Below are 23,907 nucleotides of genomic sequence, written 5' to 3' on the forward strand. Positions count from 1 at the left end.
GCAGAGGACAGCCTGCATCACCATGGGCTGCACCATAGACTGCAGGGGAACCTCTGCTCCAGCATCTGGAGCACCTTTTCCCCCTCCTTCTTCACCAATCTTAGTGTCCTCTGGGCTGTTTCTCACAGTTTTTTCTCAGTCCTCTCTCTCGCAGCTGCTGCACAGTGTTTTTTTCTTAAATGCGTTGTGACATGTGCTTTCCCAGGTGCACGGCCAGCTTGACTGGTGGGCTCAGCTACATCCTGAAGTAGATCTACTGGAGCTGGCTGGAACAGGGTCTGTCTGGCACAGGGCAGCCTCTGGCCTCTTCTCACACAGGCCACCTCTGCAGCCCTTCGCTGCCAACACCTTGTCATGTAAACCCAGTACAGCCCTTTATTTTGCTTGGTTCTTCTAAACTACCCTGACGTGTTGCTGTTTCATACAGGCTCAGTCACTGCTATTTAGGCTACCTGCGTCTTGATTCCACTTCTGCCATTTTCCTAATGTTACCACCCTGCTGTTACACATGGCTATGAATAGCTTGTGTAAAGGCTAAACAAGTGGAGGAAAATATTGTAGAGTCACAAGGAAGGGTCATGTTTATATGCCACAGATAAAATAGGAATGTAGCTTTTTCTTTTGTATTGTCTTTCTGGCTCCTGCTCTTTCATCCTGTAGCATGCTAATTCAGAAATGGAGTTAATTACGGAGGGTAAATGTTCAGAATTGAATTTAAATTAAATTTGTGGTATTCAGTCATATTACCGTTTAAGAGGAGTGGGGACATAGTCTTTCCATGCCACTTCCTCCTCTGCAAAATAACACTTCTGCGCTTCACAGGTGATGAGGCAATTGTACTACAGAGTGGGAAACACTTGGCTGCCTTTGGTTGAGGTCACAGGCAAATATCTGAGCTGGAGATGGATGGGGTTTTATGCCAGAATATGTCTAGTGGCAAAGCGCAGACCTCATACTTTGGGTGAGGTCTTTTCTACTGGTGGTAGTGAGCAGCTGTCATCGCTGTGACAGCAGGTAGTTCATTATTCAAGCTGGATGATTATTGAATTATTTTGTGCGCTATACTCTCTGTTTCTTGATTGGATTGCTCAATTGGTTTCAGAGAAAAACAGAGGAAAATAAATCTGAAGTCTCTTATTAGTTCTACGGTGAGGCTTCCCTTTAACGGAGGAAGAACATTGTATGAAAACACGTTTGAATTGAAGTAGTTACCAGATATTTGGGTGAACGCAATCTCACATTACTTTGATGTTTGCATATAGTGAATAAAAAAGGGGTAATTTTTTTAATGGTCAAATAGAACAGCTGTTTTGAAATCCAAACTGAATATTCATAAACTCTCTTCCTGCCTTATTTAACTGATTTGAGCTTTCGAAGTCTAATACTTCCTCGGAAGTTGTGCTACAATTGTAACTAATAATCTTCTCATGTTTATACACATGCAAACACACATATGGTACATATACAGGCATTATGCTCACATTAGCTAGATTTTGTTGACAAAAAGATGATAGATCATGTAACAAATATATAATTTGCTGACTTTATTGCAGTTTTATAAGAGGCACTGTTATAAAAATGGGTATGACATTTGCATTTCTGTTTAATTGCTGTGGAGTGAACATAAAAAGATAAGAGAGCCAAGAGAGCTTATTAAAACTGAAATGAGGGCAAGTAATAAAAGAATGATATTTTAGTGGTGCTGCAGTCAGATCTGTCACTCTCCCCACAAAAACAATGTTATTCTTGGATTTTTTGGTGGGGTGAGAGGATGTAGGGTTTATATAAACACTCTCTTTTCTTTTGAGCTACACTTGATATACAGGGTCTCTCTGTATTTTAACTTGGGGTCCTTAGTAGCCCAGGGGACTTTCTGGAGAATAATGTGACTTTTTCTCTCCCCTGAAGTAGCTTACTTTTTCCTTTTTTCTTTCTTTTTCCTTTTTCCTTCCTCCTTTTTTCTATTTTCCTTTTTCCTTATGCTTTCTCTCCTCAGAATAAACCAAGCTATCTGTAGGGGCTCCTGAGCCTCACCATGGTATGCCTTATAGCCACATATCCGAATTCCAACACAGCCAATGAGATTTAGTAATTAAGAATAATTTTTTTTTAGAGAAAATGTTGAAAGGAATGTTTCATAGTTTGAAATGCTAAGTGTTAGAAAGTTAGGAAACACTGGTCTATATTGGGCATGTAAATAAGCTAAGTTCACAGTGAAAAATAGTGTATAATCATGTAACTAATAACTGATTCATAGTGGAAGTATACAGAAAGGTAGAGCTAAACACATTTAACTCAAAGCCTTCCTATTTTTTACATTAATAACATCGTAATCAAGGCAAGGCTTTTATAAATAATTCCGTAAAATTTCTCCTAGTTTTGAAACATTAAATATCCCTATATATGAATGTGCATAGGCTGCATGCCACTGTAAGGATTTCCCTCTGCTTCTGAATATCACACACCATCTTGCTGTCAGAAACCACCATAGATGATATTTTTATTTAAGCCACAAGTCTAGCTGTGCAGGGAAACTACAGCAGGAAGCTCTCTTAGAGGAACCTGTATGCTGGAAGAAGTGGCCTATCCCTCCTCTGGTTAGGCATTTCAGCAGATTGCAGCGAAATTCTGCTTTGTCAGCAGAATAAGACCAGTTCTGCTGAGTTTTCAGCGCAGCCTTCAGTCACAAAGTAATGACGAGCTGTCACGGAACTGATACGGGAAACAGAACTCCATTACACAGCTTTTCCCACAAAAAAAAAAAAATTCAATTCTGCTCTCTGTAGGAAGATTTGTAATTCCTGATATGAAGCTGCATTAGCTTGCACCAAAATTGAGATAATCTGCTCAAATAAGTAAAATCTACCCAAACAACGCTTACTTTTTTGTGTTCAGTCTTGCTTCTCTGGAAATGATAGCAATTAGTTTAAAAGGGAGGGACAGTCCCTTGAAATTCAAGAGCTTCCTGGGACAAGGTTATAACTACTGGCAGCTGAGATAGGTCCAACTATTTCTAAGTGAAGTGTAACAGTGGGATATGACTTTTTCTTCAAACATACATCTTGTTCAAATAGTGAGTATAATGATGCTCTGAATGAACACTTTCCAAAAACCATATTTTGTGCAATTAAGTCCTCCTAGTAGTTTGATTTAGCTGGGTAGTCTGCAATGAGAAGCTGCAGGAATAAGGAATAATCAAATATTCTATTTCTACTGACCTCCATCTTGCTGTAACAAATAATGCTCACTTGATAATAGTGCTTATATGTACAGTTCAGTTTTGGTTTATTATGTTTTTTGCAGTTTCCCGTGTTTACTGTGAAAGATTAGTATCATTAAGACCTCTTTCAAAATATCTGTAGAAACTGAAGAACACATATGAAACCAGGAAAGCTGCTCTCATACTGTTTTCCTATGACCATTTTTTATTGTGCGAAAACTTTGGGTTTATAACTATATTTTTTTCGTAATAATAGACTGGGTTACTGTCATGCTAATGGGGTCTTGGGGTAACACTGACGTTTATCAGAGCTATTGTATGTTAAAATTGATGCTTCCTTTAATGCTGCAATATATTTCAACTTATTTTTGAGTTCAGGCCTTCTTGCATAATGCTGCCATGTTTCAGATGTTTTGACTGTGTCGTGATGAATGAGCTTATTCATTCCTTGATTGAAACATACATAAAATGTAGAAAAATTCCATTTGTTGTTCCACTTTTGATAAGCTATCCTTCATTTCTGAGGCAATGTAAATTTCGATTTATGCTTTTGATTTATAGCTGTACTATAGCCAATAGTATTTTGTAATGACTGAAATTCAAAAATCAGCTATTTCAAAAATGATTTAATATAATAATAGAAAAAGTCTGTAATTTTATGTGGATCATTAAAGAAGGTGCAAATTCTTAAGGACCAAATATTCTGTTGTCAACACATTTTACAATAACATATGATATTCTTATCACTAACACTACTGCATATGTTTAAAAAGAAAAAATATGCCTCTGTAGAGTCAAGACTGTAGGGCTTCTGCTATTGATCTCAATAGCAGTATGAGTCTCTCGTAAATTTCAGCCAGCAGAAGGAAGCAGAATATAATATGAGGGCTTCAAAATCATGTTCCTCAAAACGTCTGTGTAGCGTCAGTGCTTTGCACAATTCAACAAAACCCTTTCCTTGCTTTTTTTTTTCTTTCGTGTACTACAATTTGTGCTGTTATTCAAGATCTCACCATTTCAATGTTGATCTTTATCTTTCAGTAATTGGAAACTGAAATATTTATGAGTTATTTTTCTTTTCCAAAAAAAGAGGAAAGAGAGAGAAATTATACGGAAAGCTTCAATATTATGGAGTAGCAGTTGCTGATCCATAATTACAGTGGAAGATTTCCCATAACAAGCCCTATTAGAAAACAAACAACCCCTAAGTTGCTCAGAAAGAAACAGATTTTACTAATTTTTTTATATGTTCTCTGTCTCTCCTCACAGTACAATTTTTTTGGGTGACATTTATAATTGTGTTATCCTGAAATGTTATCTGGCATATTTGCTACTCTTTTATATTTATTTTGCTTGTAGTAACTCCAAAACTGGTTAGCTTAGAAGATAAATATTTCTGTTATTTTCTTGGCCACTAAAAAATAAGTGTTTTGAGAATATTTAGGTCTTAAAATGGTTATAGTGATACATTATCTATATGTTATAATGAGATTCATAGTGTAAATAAATAAATTTTTTAAATAGATTAGAATGGGGGTAAAAATGATAGGTAAAAAGAAAATCATAACTTTCAGAGGAAAGGTAGAAGAAATACCTGTGAAACTGAACATTAAGAAAACAGATGTGTTTCAAGATTTCTAGGAAAATGCAGCAACTGATTAGACATTTTGTGTGCATTTGCTTTATATTTTGGAAAGTTTCAGAAAATCGTCAGACAACAGGATTACCAGAACATGATGCATTTAAAAGTAGTTATGACACTGAAAAACTGTAGCTACTTTTACCAGGAGATGCCATGATTTGAAAGTCTTTGGAATAAATAGCACAGAAGGAACAGTGAACACTTTATAGAAGAATAATCTTGGAGAGAAAACTCATGGGAGTTTTGTCCAGGAGAGTGACCTAGCAAGCAGAAGAGACCAGTTAGAAAGAGAGACAGGGAAAGGCCCAGCTGGGAAAGTAAAGGAGACCTGGAAGATATCTGTGGCCTGTCAAGAATGTCACCCTGTCTCATCTCTGAGAACTGGTTGACCGTCTTCAGTTTTAACATAAATATACTGATACCTTGTCTGCTGTCATATGTGTAATGTCAAGTTACTCAGACTGTTTAGTGCCCAAGGTTGATTGCAGAAAACACAAAAGCTCAATGAGGGCCAGAGGAGCAGTGAGGGGTAAGAAACCCCCACCATCTGTGAGTGGTAAACCACTCAGAGAAATCACTTGGACAGGCATCCTCCTGGAAACCCCTTCAGGCCAAAGGGCATACAGGACTTACTACGAGGTGGAGGGAGGAAAAGCATATTTTGTTTATGTAAAAAATATTGCTGAATGATATTTTGAAGGGATTCTAGGGATGCATGGAACTTATTTTAGGATGTTTAGGAGAAGGACCGTAGGTGCGTAGAAGAGTAAGGTGTATTAAGAACAAATGGGAAATAGATGACAGGATAAAAGGCAAAGGGATGGGGGAAAAGGAGATAAAAGCCTGTCCAGTTTAAATAGATTAATGGTGAGTAGTCTTGTCTGCACTCTGTAGTCTATCCCACCTTCTCATTAAAGGGCATTTTTATTTTCCATGTGTCTGTGTTGTCTATGCTAAGCAGGTGTTGCTGCATGCTAGTGAACTTCAAGCTGGCCTGGCAGGTGAGTAGGATAAGATGTTTGAGTTCCAGCAGCTGGTGGGGTCTGCAAACCTCATGTGCCAGTGCCAGCAGGTGGAGAGAGCGGTGGGCCTGGGGCCAGCTCCTGGGCTGGGTGTCTAAGGCCAGCTGCTGGAGGCACCCATGTCGTGTGCATGTATGCATATGTATTCCATTAGTCAACTTCAACTTGATCAGCTGCAGGGGAAGAACAGGATTGGGCCAGCTCTGCAGTTCATGTTTCTACGAGCACTGTACATCTGTGTAGGTGTCCGTCTGTGTGACTGGCCGTATGTGTGCATGTATATACGTGTTTGTGTGCACGATCACCTATCGGGCACGCGTCCTTAGCCTGCCTGATGGCTGAACCTGGTGCACAGAGCTGCAGCACCATCTCTTCTATCTGGTTACAGGATTTAGCTGCCTCTGACAAAGCCATCAAGAGTGCAAGCAGAAGTTGTGTTTCTGAACAAATGGCATGAGAATAGCTATCTAAACCACACTGTTCTAAATATTAAAATACTTGCAAATAGATATGAATTAATTGATGAAAAACAGAACAAAATGTTTAATCAGTACAGGAATATACAGGAATTTCTTTGTTCTTTGCCAATCTGAAGAAAAATATTGTGACTGAAATAGACTGCAGAAATAAAAATATAAAGCAGAAAATGTGGCATATAAATGACAGTATAGGTTAAATTTTCTATTCAGAAAGGGTTTATATATTCATTCAATTCTTTGCTGAGTATGCAAACTGGTGGCAGGGGTTTGAACCATAGTGTATTTATAAACTGAACTAAACTGTGTAATAGAGCTATTCCCATATTTAGCTAGTGGAGAATATGGGGGTGAAGCTAGGTCACAAGGAACAGCAGATGGTTAAGTTGGCAGCACCAGCCCAGCTGGAAGCTCTGTCCTGCTACAGGAGGAAGCAACCAGGCAAGCCAAAGTAGAGAGTCTGCATTTCTGACAAATGAATTGGACTTTTCTGTGAGACCACCACCAAGAACCAATGTGTGAGAGGTCTCTGCTACGGTCCCTCACATATCTGTGCTGAAAGGCACTGCACAAAGACGCTGACACATAAAGCTTGGACCAGGGTCCAAGTGAAAAAAAAGAGCCAGTGACTTTCAATTCTCTGAAATGTATTTAGACTTGTTCAGTTTACCTTTTACGTTTGTGATGTGAATTAAAAAGTGCAAACCACAAGTCATTTTTGTCAAACTAGAATAGTTTACACAGCCACGCTTGAATTAGGTAAAATTATTCAAAGCTGTCTGTGCAGAAATGCTTTAATACATTCATATTGCCACTCTTCACATGACTTTGGATTTTCATGTCTGGATGTTCTGGATGATTCATGTTTCTGAGGATGAGAGACAGCAGCATGCTTGAAAACTGAAACAAGAAATGAAAATATATAGTTATGGTATCTGGCACCTGTCTGTGCCTTATCCTCATACCTCTCTCTTCTTTGGGGCAGCTGAAGCCTCTGTAAACTTGTCATTTTTCACCTCAGAGTTATTTACCTTGGTGGCTGACAAAAATATGACACAAAGAATAGTATGGTTTCATATATTTGAAAATTGAGGCTCTGCTGAATTCTCAAATATGTCGTTTTCTGCTTGGGGCCGGCCACTGGAGATGGAAACCTGGCTCTGAGAGGAGAGAAAGTGCACAGCTGTGGTTTTTTTTACATTATGTCAAGAAGATCAAGAAAACAGGAATTAATTTATCTGGGGATGCTGAAGAAGAAGGGAATTACTCATTCTTTAACATGGAATCTCAACTCACTTGTGCTTTGAGAGCCTTGCAACAAAAAGCATGTCCCTCTGGCTGTCCTAGCTCTTAAAATGGCTCACTGAGCTCCATTTTCCTCTCTGTGAAGGTTGGTTTTATGCTTATGGTCTTGGAGACCATGGACAATGTGCAGATACATGTGTCGCATTTTCAGGAGGCGCTCCATAGGGCAACCGTTCTTTTGGTGTCAGTGTGAGAAGAAATAGTGACACACTGTCTTTTTTGGCAAAAGAGATTTTATGGCTTTGACTGCTGAGAGAATGCATTGATGCTGGATAAAGCTGGCATTTCTACACTTTCCTTTGAACATGTGGACGTAAGGAAAGCTTTTAGTACATTTAAGAGCAGACAGGCAGACTGGAAAGAAGTTCTGGAGGCTGGACTCAGAATGAACATTTTCAGCACTGGGCAGAGTAGGTAGCTGAGGTGGGTGGAAGTGCTTGCTTGCCTTTATTTGACTTCAGGAATGCCGTTGATATGAACATAATATGAATACACTTTGACTTCTGGTTTCTGTTTCCTAAGCTTCCATGACTCCAATCGTTAGCAACATCCTGAAGTGGATCAGGATCACGTTTTAGAGCTCAAAATTAGACTGAACTAAAATATTTATTGTGTCAATACAGGTAACGCTGAGGCAATTTTGGAAACTATTTTGTAGTAAACCTGTCCATATGAACACAGCTGAAAATAGTTAATAGATAAATTTCTCATGTACTTCATGATCCTTGGATGAAAAACATACCCAAATTGTATTATATTCCTTTGTTATTGATCTGTTTCTTAAAATCCTGCTGTCTTTTCAGCATGTAAATTTCGTATTTGGGAATTCAGGAGTTGCCTGAGGTATTCAGTTGCATAAATTTCATCAAGTTCTTGCACCTTTCTAAAGTTCTGCTTTGGTAGCATGTTAAGCACTGCCAAAGACTGACTTTTCTGCAGAAACTTGGTGCTTTCCTTTGAGTTCTAGTTCATTTTTCACAGCAATGCTCTTATATTCTTCTGTGGGATGTCATACTACTTGAGGGACCTTATTCTCTCTAATTCTGCTTCTGGTAGAATAGACTGACTGATTTCTGAATTGTTGTTTCTTGATAGGAAAGTAATGGTAAAACAAGAATAACTAAAAGTGTTTCTTAACAAATGTAGCAGTTGTAAGTATTGGAATAATTTACTTTTTAAATTGAGAGTTGTAATGCAATTTCATTTTAGAATTTCCAGGACTCTGGAGAAGTGGCATTAGTATGCTAGGAAACAGTTAGCCTCAAAGCAGTAACCTAATAAATGTGATGATTTTTCTCTTGTTTAGTGTCTGCTTTCAAAACGTATCATACTTATTCCCATTTTTACTGGGTAGATATAGGAAAGAGTTATGGAGAGAATTTCAGAGTAATCTAATTCATTTGCAAATGTCATTCTTCTAATATCTATAATAAATATTATAATTGTTGGATATTTCTCTCCGTATCTACCTTTTAAGAGTAACTCTGATAATGGAACATGAGACATCTCTATTCAGAAAAGAACACACTCATCCAGAGTTAGCAAGAGGTAGATATCTAATCATTCAGAAACAAGAGAGAAACTTTCAAGGGATATTCTTTATGCAGCTGCTTAACAGCTGAACTGAAGAATCTAACTTAGCATTTGAGACTGAACGATAGCAACTGTCCTCCTCTAGCTCTAGTTGAGCTCCAGATTCCCCAGTGCAAAAGAGGCATCGACAGACTGGAGAGAGTCCAATGAAGACACACGAAGATGATTAAGGGACAGGATCATTCCTCCTATTCTCACTGGCTGAGAGCTGGGACTGTTTAGCCTAGAGAAGAGGAGGTGCAGGGGGGATCTCATCAATGTGCATGCATATCTGAAGGGAGGGTACAAAGGAAATGGAGCCAGGCTTTTTTCAGTGTAGCCCGGTGACAGGACCAGAGGCAGTGGGCCCAAAATGAAACTCAGAAGGTTCCTTCTGAACATCAAGAAACACTTTTCACTGTGAAGGTGACTGAGCCATGGCGAAGGTTGCCAGGGAGTTTGTGGAGTCTCCATCCCTGGAGATATTCTAAAGCCGTCTGGACACGTTCCTGGGGAAGCAGCTCTAGGTGACCCTGCCTGAGCAGGTGGTTTGGACCAGATGACCTCCAGAGGTCCATTCCAACCTTAACCATTTTGTGATTCTGTGATTCTGTAAATGGGAGAAATGAAAGGAATAATAAAACTCTGTTAACCTGTCGTTTTCCAAAGAAGCCATCACACTGCATTTCTGCTGTTGTGGTGTATGGTGCTAAGTAAGGTTTAAAATTTACTCTCCTTCACAATCATTGGTGCCCAAGAAAAAGCAAGTACCATCATCTCCTGAATTATGAGGAGACAGTCTACCTAGAGGCATTTCACGCTAAGGTATTATCTTCCTACAACAGTTTGTATGAAGCTAAAGGGATTTTCGTCTCTAAGGATATACTTGCACAGCTCTTCATACTTCTGTCTCCTTTGGGAATACATATTGATCTGCTGCAGAGAAAACATTTAGTATCCTGACACTTCTCCATTTTAGCACTTTATGAGTCACTGGCCCAAAATTTCTTCACTAGTGATCCTGGGAAGCCTCACTGAAATGAGCAGCTAATTTAGCACTAAGTAAGTAGCACTAAAATATCAAATTTGCTGTTAAATTCAGACTAGTGGTAATCCATTTTGTATTTGCCCTATATATTCTGTGCAGTACAATTTTTTTTTACTGATTCCCATTCTTTTTAACCACCTCTAACACTTTTACCTACAATCCATATGTAAGTGCTATTCTCTGAAGGAGTTCATATACTAAATATTTTAATGGAAAGTATTTGTAAAAATTTGGCTTTACTCACAGTGAATAACATATAGATATAGTATTCATATGCTTTAAAAACCTTTATATAATAACTTTCTTAAATAATATACTCTGATTAGTTTTACAATTACTGGAATCTCCATATGACTGATTTATACACATTTATATATATAGACATGTAGCATATAGGAATATCATAGAAACACAGAATCATAGAATATGATAATAATATCTGTTGTAAGAATATGGGAGTTTTCTTTTAAACGTATCTGAAAGAAAGCTTCAACTTCAAATAAAACGTACTTAGATATATATTCCTATACTGTAGGAGTACAGAGTTACACTATAGGAATGTTTAGATATTCCTGTACCATAAAAGTGTGGAATTTTTTTTTTTAATTTATCTGAAAGGAAGATTTAATTTTAAAGAAAATGTTTTATGGGGAAATTAGTTAATTTTATGCAATTGTACTTTCCATGTAATTGCCAGTAGAATTTCTTAATTAAGATTAGTGTCATAATTTTGTTCAAGTATTTTGTACTAAGAGAGTGAGGTTTCATTAAAATGTGGAAATCAATGTCAGATTGATTCCAGCGCTCGCAAAGGGATAAGTTTTACTGAGACTTTAAAAAAGACAGAGATCATACAGAGAAGTCAATAACATAGCAGTGTACACATATATATTTTTTTCTAGCTTACTCACAAAAGAAATTTTAAGGTATTATAAGGATGAGAAAATTCAACTCACTTTCTAAAGGCTAATTTGTATTTCATTTTTACTGTCCAGAACATCAGTACGAGGCCTTTCACGTCAGTCAGTAGCGCTCTCTAACACAAGGAAAGCGTTATTCTAATGCATTTAGACTTTGTACTTTGACATTCTCTTTTGGCAGGGATGGAGAGAAGGGGGACCTTGGGATGGCAGCATGTACCACTTGTATCAGAAGAATAGAAAATGTGAAAGTTTTGTCTTCCAAGGATGGAAGCAGGCACGAAAACCGAATAATATTTTCTAGTGTGACTAACTCAAACATATTAAAACCAACATTTTGCAGAGCATTGATATTCAAATAGTCCTGGAGGCTTATGTGCAGTGGGTTATTTCATAGTATCATGCACATAATTAGATGACCCTTGAGGGAAGAAATCAGTGCTTATGTAATTCAATTGAGGTCAAAAGCAGTTTTCAAACTGGGTTGGCCCCCAGGGGTATGGAAGCAGGAGATAATTTTTAAGGTGCAGAGTAAAATTTCAGCTGTCTTCTGTCCGTCTCCCTCCAATTTTCGTCTCTCTTCCCCCACTCCTGCAGCACTGCCCCAGCACTTGCAGCTCTGTTGGTTCTGGAGGACTTGTGGAAAAGGCAATCCGTGATTTCAGCTATCAGATCTAGGGACTGTGGATGCCAGCCAACCCAGAGCTTGGTGAAAAAAGCCCAACACAACAGCAAAAGGGAACCTTGTATAAAAAGTTTTAAAACTGTTGTTCAGGACAAATGGTCCAGAAGCCACAAACTGTTCAGGGCCTTGGACCCCACCATCCAGGGAACCTCACTGCATGGCAGCAATTCTGGCTGCAGCAGGATACAGTGACCTTCCTTCCTTGCCGTGCAGTCCAAGGCCTCAGTCATGTCCTCAAACCACCCCAACTTCTATCTAAAGGCTTTAAAATTTTTTGTGCAAATTTTAAAGCTTACAAAGAGCCTTTGGAGCCACTGGCCAAGAGCGCAAGTAGCTTATTAATAAAGTGGTTTTGTTTTTCTCTTGAATGAATGCTTTTCTCTGCAGCTTTCAGGCATCTGAAGAACTCTCACAGAAGTTATTTGGACTGAAAAAGGACCGAACTGTGTCTACAAAAACATGAAAGAAATAATTAATGAAGTCAACAAAAGTTTTCCCCTGAAATGCAATGGACCATTTACAGAAAGTAGATATTGACACCAGTGGCCAAATTTACTTACTAAAATTTTAAATACTGTGAAGAAAAGACATTTCTCAGGCTTTCTTTTTTAATGTCCGCTTTGGGAGGAGTTGGAAATAAAGTTATGTTCCAAACTCAGCTTGTATGATAAGGAGAAACATAAAAGAGATTTTTTTTGCTTCTTGTTTGCTCTCCAGTGTTTTTGCCCTGGTAAACAGCATAATACTATAACATAATTCAGTACAAACAACTGATCTTTATTAATGCAAAGCTTGCAATTTTTCTAGTAATGGTACTGGAAGGGTAAAAAGTTAATTTTATGTCATGATGTACCCTGAAAGAACATGTCTGCTCTGCTGCCAGTTACCGTCCTGATTAGTCATCGTGTTTAATATACCCTGAAAAAAATCCATCAACAAGGTCAAGTGCAAGGTCCTGAATCTGGGTCAGGGCAATCCTAAACACAAGTACAGGCAGGGCAGAAAGTGGCTTGAGAGCAGCACTAAGGGGAAGGACTTGGGGGTACTGGTGGATGAGAAACTCAACATGAGCCACCGAAGTGCGCTTGCAGCCCAGAAAGCCAACCGTATCCTGGGCTGCATCAAGAGAAGCGTGGCCAGCAGGTCGAGGGAGGTGATTCTTCCCCTTGACTCTGCTCTCGTGAGACCCCACCTGGAGTCCTGCGTCCAGCTCTGGAATCCCCAGCATAAGAAGGACATGGATGTGTTGGAGCTGGTCCAGAGGAGGGTCACAAAGATGATCAGAGGGCTGGAACACCTCTCCTATGAGGACAGGCTGAGGGAGTTGGGGCTGTTCAGCCTGGAGAAGAGAAGGCTCCTTATAGCAGCCTTCCAGGACCTGAAGGGGGCCTACAGGAAGGATGGAGAGGGACTTTTCAGAAGGGTGTGTAGTGATAGGACAAGGGGGAATGGCTGTAAACTACAAGAGGGCAGATTTAGATTAAATACTAGGAAGAAATTCTTCCGCATGAGTGTGATGAAACACTGGAACAGATTGCCCAGAGGAGGTGTGGATGCCCCCTCCCTAGAAGTGTTCAAGGCCAGGCTGGATGGATCTCTGAGCAACCTGGTCTAGTGGAAGATGTCCCTGCTCATGGCGTGGGGGTTGGAACCAGATGATCTTTAAGGTCCTTTCCAACACTTACCATTCTATGATTCTATCATTCTATGACAGGCCGTGTACTACAAGTATTGGATCCCTTGAAAATGAAGGAGAAGTAAAGGGAATGCAGAGGAATGCTGTCTTAAATAAAAAACATTGACAGAGGGCCTGGCTGCATTTGCAGGTATCATTACTGTACTGCAGTTTCATTATACCTTGTTTAGGACTGCAGAAAGATGTTGTTGTTGTGCGTGATGATCAATGCCAGGATCAACAGAGGTCTGTTTTCCCTGTTCATCCCTCCTTCGGATGCTGCCTTTGTGTACTAGATGATGAGAGAAACTGCTTCGTCGCAGACGAAGCAAGTTGGATTCACTTTACAATGAAACAAAACAGGGGCTGGGTTAAAATTCCCTGTTCAGAAGAGTGGTGAGAACTTTCCAAAGGGTACGTCTTTCTAGTTCCAAAGACTGTGTGTCTTCCATATAAGCTGTATGCTTTACTCTCCTGAATTATGCTGCTCGTAAAGGGTATGCATGGCAAGGCACCAGAGTGGATACGTAAAGGACAGAGTCCCACTTTCCCTTCTGTTGTCATGAACCGGGATGATGAAGGAAGATGCCGAGGGAGGACCGAGCTGTATTAATCCACAACCCAGTTCCCTCTAGTGAGACTGAAGACTGACAAGTACTGGATTTTATTTAATGCAGGAAAAAGCAGAGTTTCATAAGAGTAACCCATTTGGCCCATTTTAAAGATCTATTTTATAAAAAAATTATGCTTTAAGTGCCTAGTTCTCTAAGCAATTCATTTAAATGTAGATGCCAATATTGTAAGTGCTAAAGTTTAAAGAATCTATTTTTGCTCTGTGTGTGTTCTCTTGTCTGTTTTCCCCCTTGTGTCTTCTTCTCCTCCTTCTCCTGTTCTTTTATCTCTGACAAGTTACCTGCTAATTTAATTTCTTTTTCAGATAAATCTGATTTAAATAGATTTGTTGTCTTAAATAAAAATCTCCAAACAGTTTCTTGCTTCCTGTATTTGTATTTTGTGTGCTTTAGATCTCATTTTTTTAGTGCTTAAAAATCTGTTGAATATAATAGATAAACTAAAATCTCCACTTATATGTAGGTAGAGGTTCTAGCTAATCTTACACTTCTGACCATCTGTGACTGGATGGATTAGGGAGCAATTAACTGACTATCTAGTGAACTCTTATTATTATCCTATTCAGAGAAAAAAAAGGGGGTAAACAAACAAACAAAAGAACACCCCCAAAACTATCATGTAATAAGTGAGTTAAAGCACAGTTAGTTTAGCCAATACAGGTTACCCTGTGTCTTTTTTCCAAAGCATCCATTACATGGCAGATACACTGATTAAGAATAGACAAAATCTGAGATTAGACAGCATGGAGGGAAAAAAATAGCTTTTTAAATATCAAGATTCTTGGTTTCTGACTCTGCCTGCTACACAGGCTCTTGAATGCTACAATAGGTATCTGTAAATGACTAGAAGGATAGCATTGCTGCTTTAGGCTCTTTTAAATTTAATGGTCCTACCAAGTCAGACAGGATTAGAACTAGGATACAGTTGTTTGAATATGGAAAAGTTATTAATAATATTGTAGCATTTGAATGTAACTGATTTCAGATCAAATGGTTCTGTTACTACATTAAATATAATTACATTTGGTAACATGGTGCATGTGAGTGGTATTAATGAAAAAACCTATTAATAATGTGTCATTAGCAATTATTAGTATTTTGTGATGACTGTCTTCATTATCTGTCTGTATCATAAATAAAATAAATTTCATTCAGACTGATTGTTCTTTCTTCTGTTCCTAGACACAGAAGTTAGCAACTTGGTTGAGTCTCTAGTGTATTAACAAGTATTAAAAACTGAACATTATGCTGACTGTGAGACTTCTAGTAATTTTGTCACCTCACCATTTTGTTTAGTTTGCTTTTATATAGAATTTACAATGGTTTTAATTTTTTTATGTGCTACATGTTACAACACTATTGTACACAAAATTAAATGTAATCACAGGAGTTAAAATACATTTGTCTTTTTTTTTCTTTCCTAATATAATGATTTGTTGTATTTTCATGTTGTGCAGATGTATTGGCACTTCTGTGTTGGATTAACTGATATCACATTGGGCTGTGTACAATAGTATTAAAAGAAAAGTCTGGAGTAACATACTCAACATATTGTATCAAAACCACTAAGCTTTGTTATGTTATTGCCTATGAATTTCTCATCTGTGCCTGTGTGCATTTTCAGTTTGTTTTTGATCATTTGCTCACTGTAATGACAGGGAAAGTAGAAACAAGTTTTTTGAATGGTGGCAGGCCTAAGAAGATACTAATTTCAAAATGGTGTTGGCACTACTGCTACTGTCAGTTCTGACCAGTGTTTATTTTCAAGAGTTGTTTTAGACCTTACTTAAGCATATGTAAGTGTACGAAAATGTAAATGCAACGTCTTATATGAAGATCAAAAAAGTCTGGGAGATATTTGACATGGTAGAATTTAGGAATACTGGAATAATTTCCTTCCTGGATTTTTCTTGTGATGATGCATAAATTGCTTCCCTCAGATGGTTTCTGTAAGAGGGCAAAAAACACATATATATGTCCCACATTCAGTCTTGTGGAATACTGTATCTTCCAGTGACATGGAAAACTCAGCAGCCTGGCAAAAGGTAAAGTATGAAGGTGATATACAGAATGTTTCTGATCATATACGTTCAGTAGGCTCACATGCAACACAAAAATGCAAGGCAAAGCCAAATGAAAAAACGTACATAGGTTTATATACCACTCTCTTTAAATTTTATCTTAGCCTGGATGTATAATGTTTACTATTGTCTATTGCCTACCTGAAAAAGCATTTCATGCTGTGACTTAATATGTAATCTTTAAGAGATTTATTTCTACTATTTTGTTGGTTATCTGCCTATTAATTTTTTATTTGAACTAAAATAGTTGGTAATGTTTTTTGAAAGCTCAGAAGTTGAGTTGTGGGGTTTTGTGTGTGTGTGCTTTTTCTCTCTACTACTGTTAAGTGATAACTTGCTTGTTCAAATGCTTTTTTTCAAAGATAAATATTTTTTTATCCACAAAGTGATAAATCCATCTATTTTTCTTCTCTCTTCTGCTTGTTTTTTCACCAAGTTTAAAGGAGATGCTTTCCATGTAATAAGTTCTTGTTCACGGGTGAAATACAGGATTGGATGAAAAATGCAGGGGAAAAAACACATGAAACCTCCAGAGAACTACAAAAAAGAGAAAAAAAAAAGTATAAATTAACTACAAGAGATTTTCATATACTTACTCTTCAAAAGAGAAGTGAGGTATATATTAATGCTATAAACATGAAGAGAAGTTTCCTCTGTTTCTAGAAAAATATAGTTAATCTGTATTCCTTGTATTCTTTCACATGGGGCAGAATGAGGCAACGTTAATTTTCATCCGTGTGTGAAATTTACTTTCAGAAGCTGCTGTGAAGATTTCCAATGTTCTGTCTTATTTATTCATCAAATTATTTATCAGTTCTTGTTTCTAAGAGTGAAGTAATGCTATCTGTTATGTTGTTTAGTATTAGTGGAGAAGATTAATAACCTGATTTTATGAAGGAGAAAGATGTTTTTGTCGTGTCTTTGTACGTGCAAATTTTTTGGAAAACACCAATGAAATTAAAACAATCAATAAATATAATATAATTTAATGTTACTAAAACAAACTCATTCTCAAGCATTCTACTCCTAAAGTTCTACCACCTTTAAGCTTCTCAAAGCTATTCTTTGTATAGAGTTTCATTTGAAGTTTGACAAGTGGATCTATGTCTGTTCATCGATATTTTGGATTACAGGACAGATTGCTGCCTGTTTTCTTTAAAAAAAAGAAAAATTAATCCATTGGAAATAAGATTGCCTTTCCAGATATGAAAAAATACCCCAAATGTAGGACCTTGAAAATTTTTAGAGAATTTTACCTGTGCATACCACTAGTCTGTAGATCTTTGGGCACTGTTGATTTTGTAGGTATTTTGTGGAAAACTTCACAAGAGTCTTTATTTTGCTAAATATGAAGAACAGTGGAAAAAGATACTTTAACTGCACAGTCCGCACGTTTCCACAGAGTCTTTCCAAGGTGCTTTTAGTTTTCTTTTTTTCCCTTGTGTAGAGCTCGACATGAATAAGGTGGGCGATGCTTGTAAACTAGATACCTAAACGACAAGCTGCATTCCTTTCTTTTTTTCAACTTTGACCACCTCAATGAAGAAAAAAACCCATGAAAGCCAGCAGTGTGCCCTTGTTCCCAAGAAGGGTAATGGTGTCCTGGGTGCATAAGGAGAGTGTGGCCAGCATGTTGAGAGAGCTTATCTTCAATCTCTACTCTGTCCTAGTGAGGCCATATCTGGAGTACTGCACCCAGTTCTGGGCTCCCCAGTTCAAGGAAGATGAGGAGCTACTGGAGAGAGTCCAGCGGAGGGCTACGAGGATGATGAGGGGACTGGAGCATCTGTCCTATGAGGAAAGACTGAGGGAGCCGGGCTTGTTTAGCCTGGAGAAGGCTGAGAGGGGACCTTATAAATGCCTACAAATATCTTAAGGGTGTATGTCAAGAGGATGGGGCCAGACTCTTTTCAGTGGTGCCCAGGGACAGGGCAAGGGGCAACAGGCACAAATTGAAGCATAGGAAGTTCCATTTGCACTTGAGGAAGAACTTCTTTACTTTGAGGATGATGGAGTACAGAAACAGGGTGCCCAGAGGGACTGTGGATTCTCCTTCTCTGGAGATATTCAAAGCCTGCCTTGATGTGGTCCTGTGCAGCCTGCTCTAGGTGAACGTGCTTTGGCAGGGTGGATGGATTACATGATCCACAGAGGTCCCTTCCAACCTCTACCCTTCTGTGATTCGGTGAATATTTTCCAACCTATATCTCAAAGAAACAACATCCTGAATTGGATGTCAATTAAAGCTGAGAAAAGGAAAAGAGATAGGAAAAGAAATGTTTTTCTTCAAAATGACAGGAGGTTCTTCAGTTCAAAAGCTCAGCTGAAGAAAAACTTTTAATAATGTTATTGCTCGTAATTATGTTATTGCTCGTAATTAGACTAATGTTAAAGCATGGATTATGTAGGTAGATGACAAGCTTTACTCCACTGACTCATTTTAATTTCTTACTGCATAATATCAAGAATGATGATTTTAAATAGCAACAAGTTTTGCAATTCCTTGAGCTGATGAATGTGTGATAGTCATAAACCAGTTTCAGTTGCTAATAATTGTTTCAAGACTGAAGTTTGTCTTGTAGGAATAGTTGCAACCTTAAATTTTTTCAAAAGCCATCTACCTAAAGAATTTGGTTGTAAAAGTAAAGTATTGCAGAGGTCTGCCTATTACAAATTGTTATAATTCCATTTAACTCAAGGAACATATAGCTGTATATAGTAATTGAGACTCTCAGAAGACTGTAAATAAACATTGATCTTATTTTAGAAACTACTAACTTGGGTCATGAATTAATCAGAATCTTCAGGGTGTTGCTAGGACTTCTGGGTCACTGTCTGGAGAAGGAAGAGATTTTGTAATGTGGCTGTACTTGTGGTTGTTTAACCTACATTTTCCTGCTTTTCATCAAGATCTCCTCTTTACTCGACTGTACTTTTGTTTGTTTTACAATACTTTTCCGTACTTCGTGCTGTTCCTCAAACTTCACCATGAGCTTTTCTGCTCTTCACTCTGTCACAGTCTTCTCTACCACAGAGTCCGAATATTGAGGTATTTTGTATGTCAGATGTCTTATATGGATCTATGACAGCTGCAGATCGACTAACATTAAGGTGAAATAAGTACTGATGACCTGGTGAGGTGGATGTGATTTCAAACTGAAAAACTGTAAAAAGCAGAAGTTTCTGTTCTTATTTAAACAGACTCTTGTTAGTCAGTGCTCTATAAGCTTTCACATGGCTACTGTACAACCAAGAGTTTAAAAAATATCAGATAACAAAAGGTGAACCACTGATTCAAGGGAACTATGGGAAGCTGAGCATTAGAGCAACTACTCCTGGGATGTAGAAGTCATAGAAAATTTAAGCCATTTATACACTTTTCTGTCCTATCTTTATCACAAGATTCAGTCACACAACCCTATAGGCCCCTAAACTTTTAAGAAAGATAAATGGCCACAAATGTATAAGTCCTATAATGAAATCAATATATTTAGTAGATATGATTGCTATATTGTTTTCACTTTAATGCTTTCAGATCAGTGGTATATAAATGACATGTTAGGGTGGAGATGACCACATGGGTCCATGTCAAACACTGGGGCGGCCTCTGTCATACCACATGAAATGATTTTTGTTCATCAGTGGTAGCAGGTGGATGAATATTTTCCTAGTCCTAATGAGCAACTTAGTCTTGTCAACAAGAAAGAGGAAATACACAGAGTTCTAGTAAGCCCTCTACAATGTATTCATAACCAGTTTGATTTTCATTGCCTGAATTGTAATAAGTAACTGCTGCAGATTTGAGTTTTTAGACGGGTACTGTTTTGAAGTGCAGATGCCTGGTGAATAAAGGTCCACAGTTTGGACCACACTGGAGAACAAAAGAAGAAAAACTGTTGGCATCATTTACTCTTAATAATGAACACGACATTTGGTTTCCATTGGGTATTAAAATATCCTTAAAGTCACAACATAGGATTTTCGCTTGTTTGTTTGCTTGATTTGACTCCTCCAGTAAGAGATGTATTGAAAATTTTCTTAGTTCTAACACATGAACACTTTTTACCCTCTGCAGTATATGCATGCTTGCTGGAGGGCTCTGCTGGCTGCTACTTTTTCTGCTAGCTGAGGGGCTTCACATCTACTATACCCATCATGCTCCAGCTGTAATCAGCAGGCTTACCTCCTCTTTCTTCTTCTTTGTTCCCACCTGGGGACTGTTTAATTTTTTTCTCTCGTTTTCTGTTCTGTGAGATCATTAGCTTGGTTTTCTTTGCTTCTACTGTTCTAATTGCTCTGCCTTTTTTATCTAGATGAGTCAGATTGACAGTGCAGTCAGTATTCAGTGTCTCAGTAAGAAAGTCTGTGTCACTAGGGGGCATCTGGAGCTTTAGGTTCTTTTGATGATACTTTGGGCTTTTGGGAGAAAATTCTTAGGGAACTCAGCTAATGAAGTATCCACCAAAAATGTTTCAGTACATTATATCTGACAGCTTAGAACATGATTACCTTAAAGCTCTGTCAATTCATGCTTATATCGTCAGGAGGCTTATAGGCTTATGACTCAAATTACAGACACATGCTACTTTGAGTTATCAAATATCAACATCATCTTCAAACAATGGGTTTAAATATTCTGAAGTATTTCCAAAATAAGGCTGAGCTGCATCCGGTAAAGGATCTGCTGTTGCGATGGAAACTTGGATGTGCCTCAGAAGGAATTCTAGCTCTGGCAATTGGCATTGCCACTGTTGCAGAAAAGAGCTCTTAGTAGACCAAAACATAAATCAAAATTTTTCACCAATTCACTCTGAATACAGAAGGAAGAAACAAAATATATATGACAATTTTACTTAGCTTGCTTCTTCAGAAAATGGGATGACAGTTAAGAGTTTTTTGTGGGTTTTTTTTTCCCTCCTAGCTCCTTCTAGAAATTTTTAGATCAGAAGTTTCAGTTACATGGACAAAACATAATGCCGTGGTGCTCAAGTTCCAGTTTGGCGTTTGCCTGTGATATTACAACACGATCTGTTCACCCCTGAGAGCTGTTGCAATGGTGTCTACCAGCAAGTTGATTGTATAGTTTCACTGGTAAATACATAGAGCTTTTATTGCATATTTACTTTTGGGGAAACTGTTCTGAAGTACACAGTAAGGACAGTAATGTTAGAAGAAGTTTGATGAAAGGGAAAGATAAACCTTTAGTCATAGAATAAGGCTAAACAATGCCTTCTAACTATTGTAGTCAGTGGCTGAGAAAGAAGTAAAATTACCATGAACACCTATAAAATACACACAAAATACAGTGTCTGATTTTTTATCTTTTGCTTGGGTTGAAAATAATGGCTTAAAACCAATGTCATGTACATTGACATTTATTATTTTTTTCATATTAGACTTCTATTTCTATTTTTATTGCTTTACAGAAACTCAACTTATTGTATGAAAGTGTCCATTTCGCTGACGGTGGGTGAAAATGACACTGGACTCTGCTACAATTCAAAGATGAAATATTTTGAAAAAGCTGAACTTAGCAAAAGCAAGGAAATCTCATGCCCTGAAATTGAGGATTTTTTATTTCCATTTAGGGAGCCTGAAATTCTGTGGTATAAGGTAAGGATTGCAAAACATTTTCAGCTTCCATAAAATATGATGCAATGTTCTTATGATTTTCATGATCTAAGTATGATATGAAGCTTGGATTGTCTTAAAATTCGTTAAAAACAGACAACAGAATCAAGGATAGAAAAGAATGAAATAAGTGAGAGAGAAATTCAAATGCTTCCTTTGGTAAACTTTAGAGCTGATATTTTCTTAATATCCATTTATGGATGTCACAAAGAATTGGCAGCTTTCTGCTAACAAGAGAGCTGAAAAAAAAAAGTGTTCGCAGTCTGGGCTGGTTTGATATGCTAAGGTAAAGCCATGTGAGCTACTTATTCAGGAACTGCTTGTGCACACCAAGCTTAAGAGCGTGTTTCTAAAAGCTCAGATGTAAAGTCTATTTGCAAAAATACAAATAACTATGTATGCTATTATCTGAATGAACGGCTTAATTTTGCAACATAAAATTCAGCAATGATTTCCAAAACTTTTGTCTTTACATGTTAGCTTTTACTTGCAAATATCATACAAAACTCACCTTTTGCTGAGAGTTAAGACATCTTTGATTCAAAGATGTTTTTAGAAAGACTTATATAACTTTTCCTCTTTTCTCCTGATTCTCATCTTCTGTTTCTCCACATTTTTTATTATAATGGTTTTAAAAAATAGATTTTAATAATAAATTCTCCCCTGCAACCTGTAGCTGCTGGTAATATAACAGTGATGGATCATGGACATAAGTGTAATGGCAAACAAGTAAATGAAATAGGAGCCTCTCAGCAAACTAATGTCAGAAGAAAACCACCAAAGGAATCAGTTCCTCTTCTTTCTGTTGTCAGAGGGCAAATATTAAGTCAGCTGATAAATTCTATAGTTTTTTTCTTTTTAATCAACTCTTAATTGAACTGGATTTTTAGATATTTAGTGTATACAAAGTTCATCACCAGCTTGGGCTTTTGCCTTGTGGCCTTGTCTTTGAGCAGCATTGTCAATAGTGGTCCAGTTTAAGTCACTGAAGTGTTATATTATCTTTAAACAGGAATGCAAGTCAAAGACGTGGAGATCAAGTATTGTGTTTAAAAAGGACACTCTTGTCATTCGGGAAGTTAGAGAGGATGACATTGGAAATTACACTTGTGAGTTAAAATATGGATTCTTTGTTGTCAGAAGAACTACGGAATTAACAGTTACAGGTAATTACAGTCTTTTGCTATCTCTTATATTTTGAAAAAAACATTGAATATTGTGAATTGAGTCGTGCAGTTTTGAGTCATTATATCTACACAAACCACTTTTGCACAATACTTTGTTGTGTGCCTAGATATGAATGGCTGATGCATTAAAGCTGTCCTGAATACTTCACAGTTGTATGTATAGCAATTTGAACTAGTCTGAGTTTTGGTCTATTGCAAAAGCTTACAGGTAGGTCTTGTTTTTGTATGGAAAATGTGGTCAAGGAATGGGTAACTTCAGCAAGAACTACCTCTAACAGAAAATCAGATTGTTAAGTCTTCTTCGTACTTCTTCATGTGGTTAAATGCAATGGGACATGAGAATAGCTGTAGCTACAACCCAATAGCAGTAGCTCTAACCCACTGAGACCATTGTAACTGGGAGCCAGGCATGCAAGGGGTAGTGTCTGAGTAGTGCATGACTGAAGGACAGTATCATTCTTCCTCTCCCAGGTTTCAGTAGTTCATAGTTCAAGAACTTCCTGATTTCAGTTGCCATGTGCTGTGGTTACCAATTAACCTATTTTCCATTGGTTTTATTATTTTTTTAATCCATTTCTTCTTGACTTCAAAATCATTTTGGAGTATCAAGTTCCACACAGTAATTATGTAACACAAATAAACTCTGTAATTTAGCAAACAGCAATTGAAGAAGATGATGCACTTAATATAATCTGCATTCAAAAATACCGTATCAGTGGGAAAAATTCATCACAGATGAAAACAAAATATGTACAGTAATAGTAGTACCACAGTGGCAGAACAGTATGAAGAATGGTCCATTAAATTTTCA

The 23,907-nt window shown here is 37.6% G+C and overlaps 1 protein-coding gene across 3 annotated transcripts in view; it reads left to right on the top strand.

Moving 5' to 3' along the window:
• IL1RAPL1 (interleukin 1 receptor accessory protein like 1) overlaps nucleotides 1-23,907 on the top strand; it is an 808,300-nt gene that overhangs the window by 475,836 nt on the left and 308,557 nt on the right. For 2 of the 3 annotated variants that reach the window (XM_075429945.1, XM_075429954.1), the window contains 2 exons: nucleotides 21,705-21,891; nucleotides 22,922-23,075. In XM_075429945.1, the coding sequence (XP_075286060.1) occupies nucleotides 21,705-21,891; nucleotides 22,922-23,075 (341 nt within the window). Of the gene's footprint in view, nucleotides 1-21,331; nucleotides 21,370-21,704; nucleotides 21,892-22,921; nucleotides 23,076-23,907 lie in introns of those variants that run through there. The other variant, XM_075429962.1, reaches the window with a different exon arrangement.

The sequence above is a fragment of the Opisthocomus hoazin genome, chromosome 1 (assembly GCF_030867145.1).
Source record: "Opisthocomus hoazin isolate bOpiHoa1 chromosome 1, bOpiHoa1.hap1, whole genome shotgun sequence".
NCBI lineage: Eukaryota > Metazoa > Chordata > Aves > Opisthocomiformes > Opisthocomidae > Opisthocomus > Opisthocomus hoazin.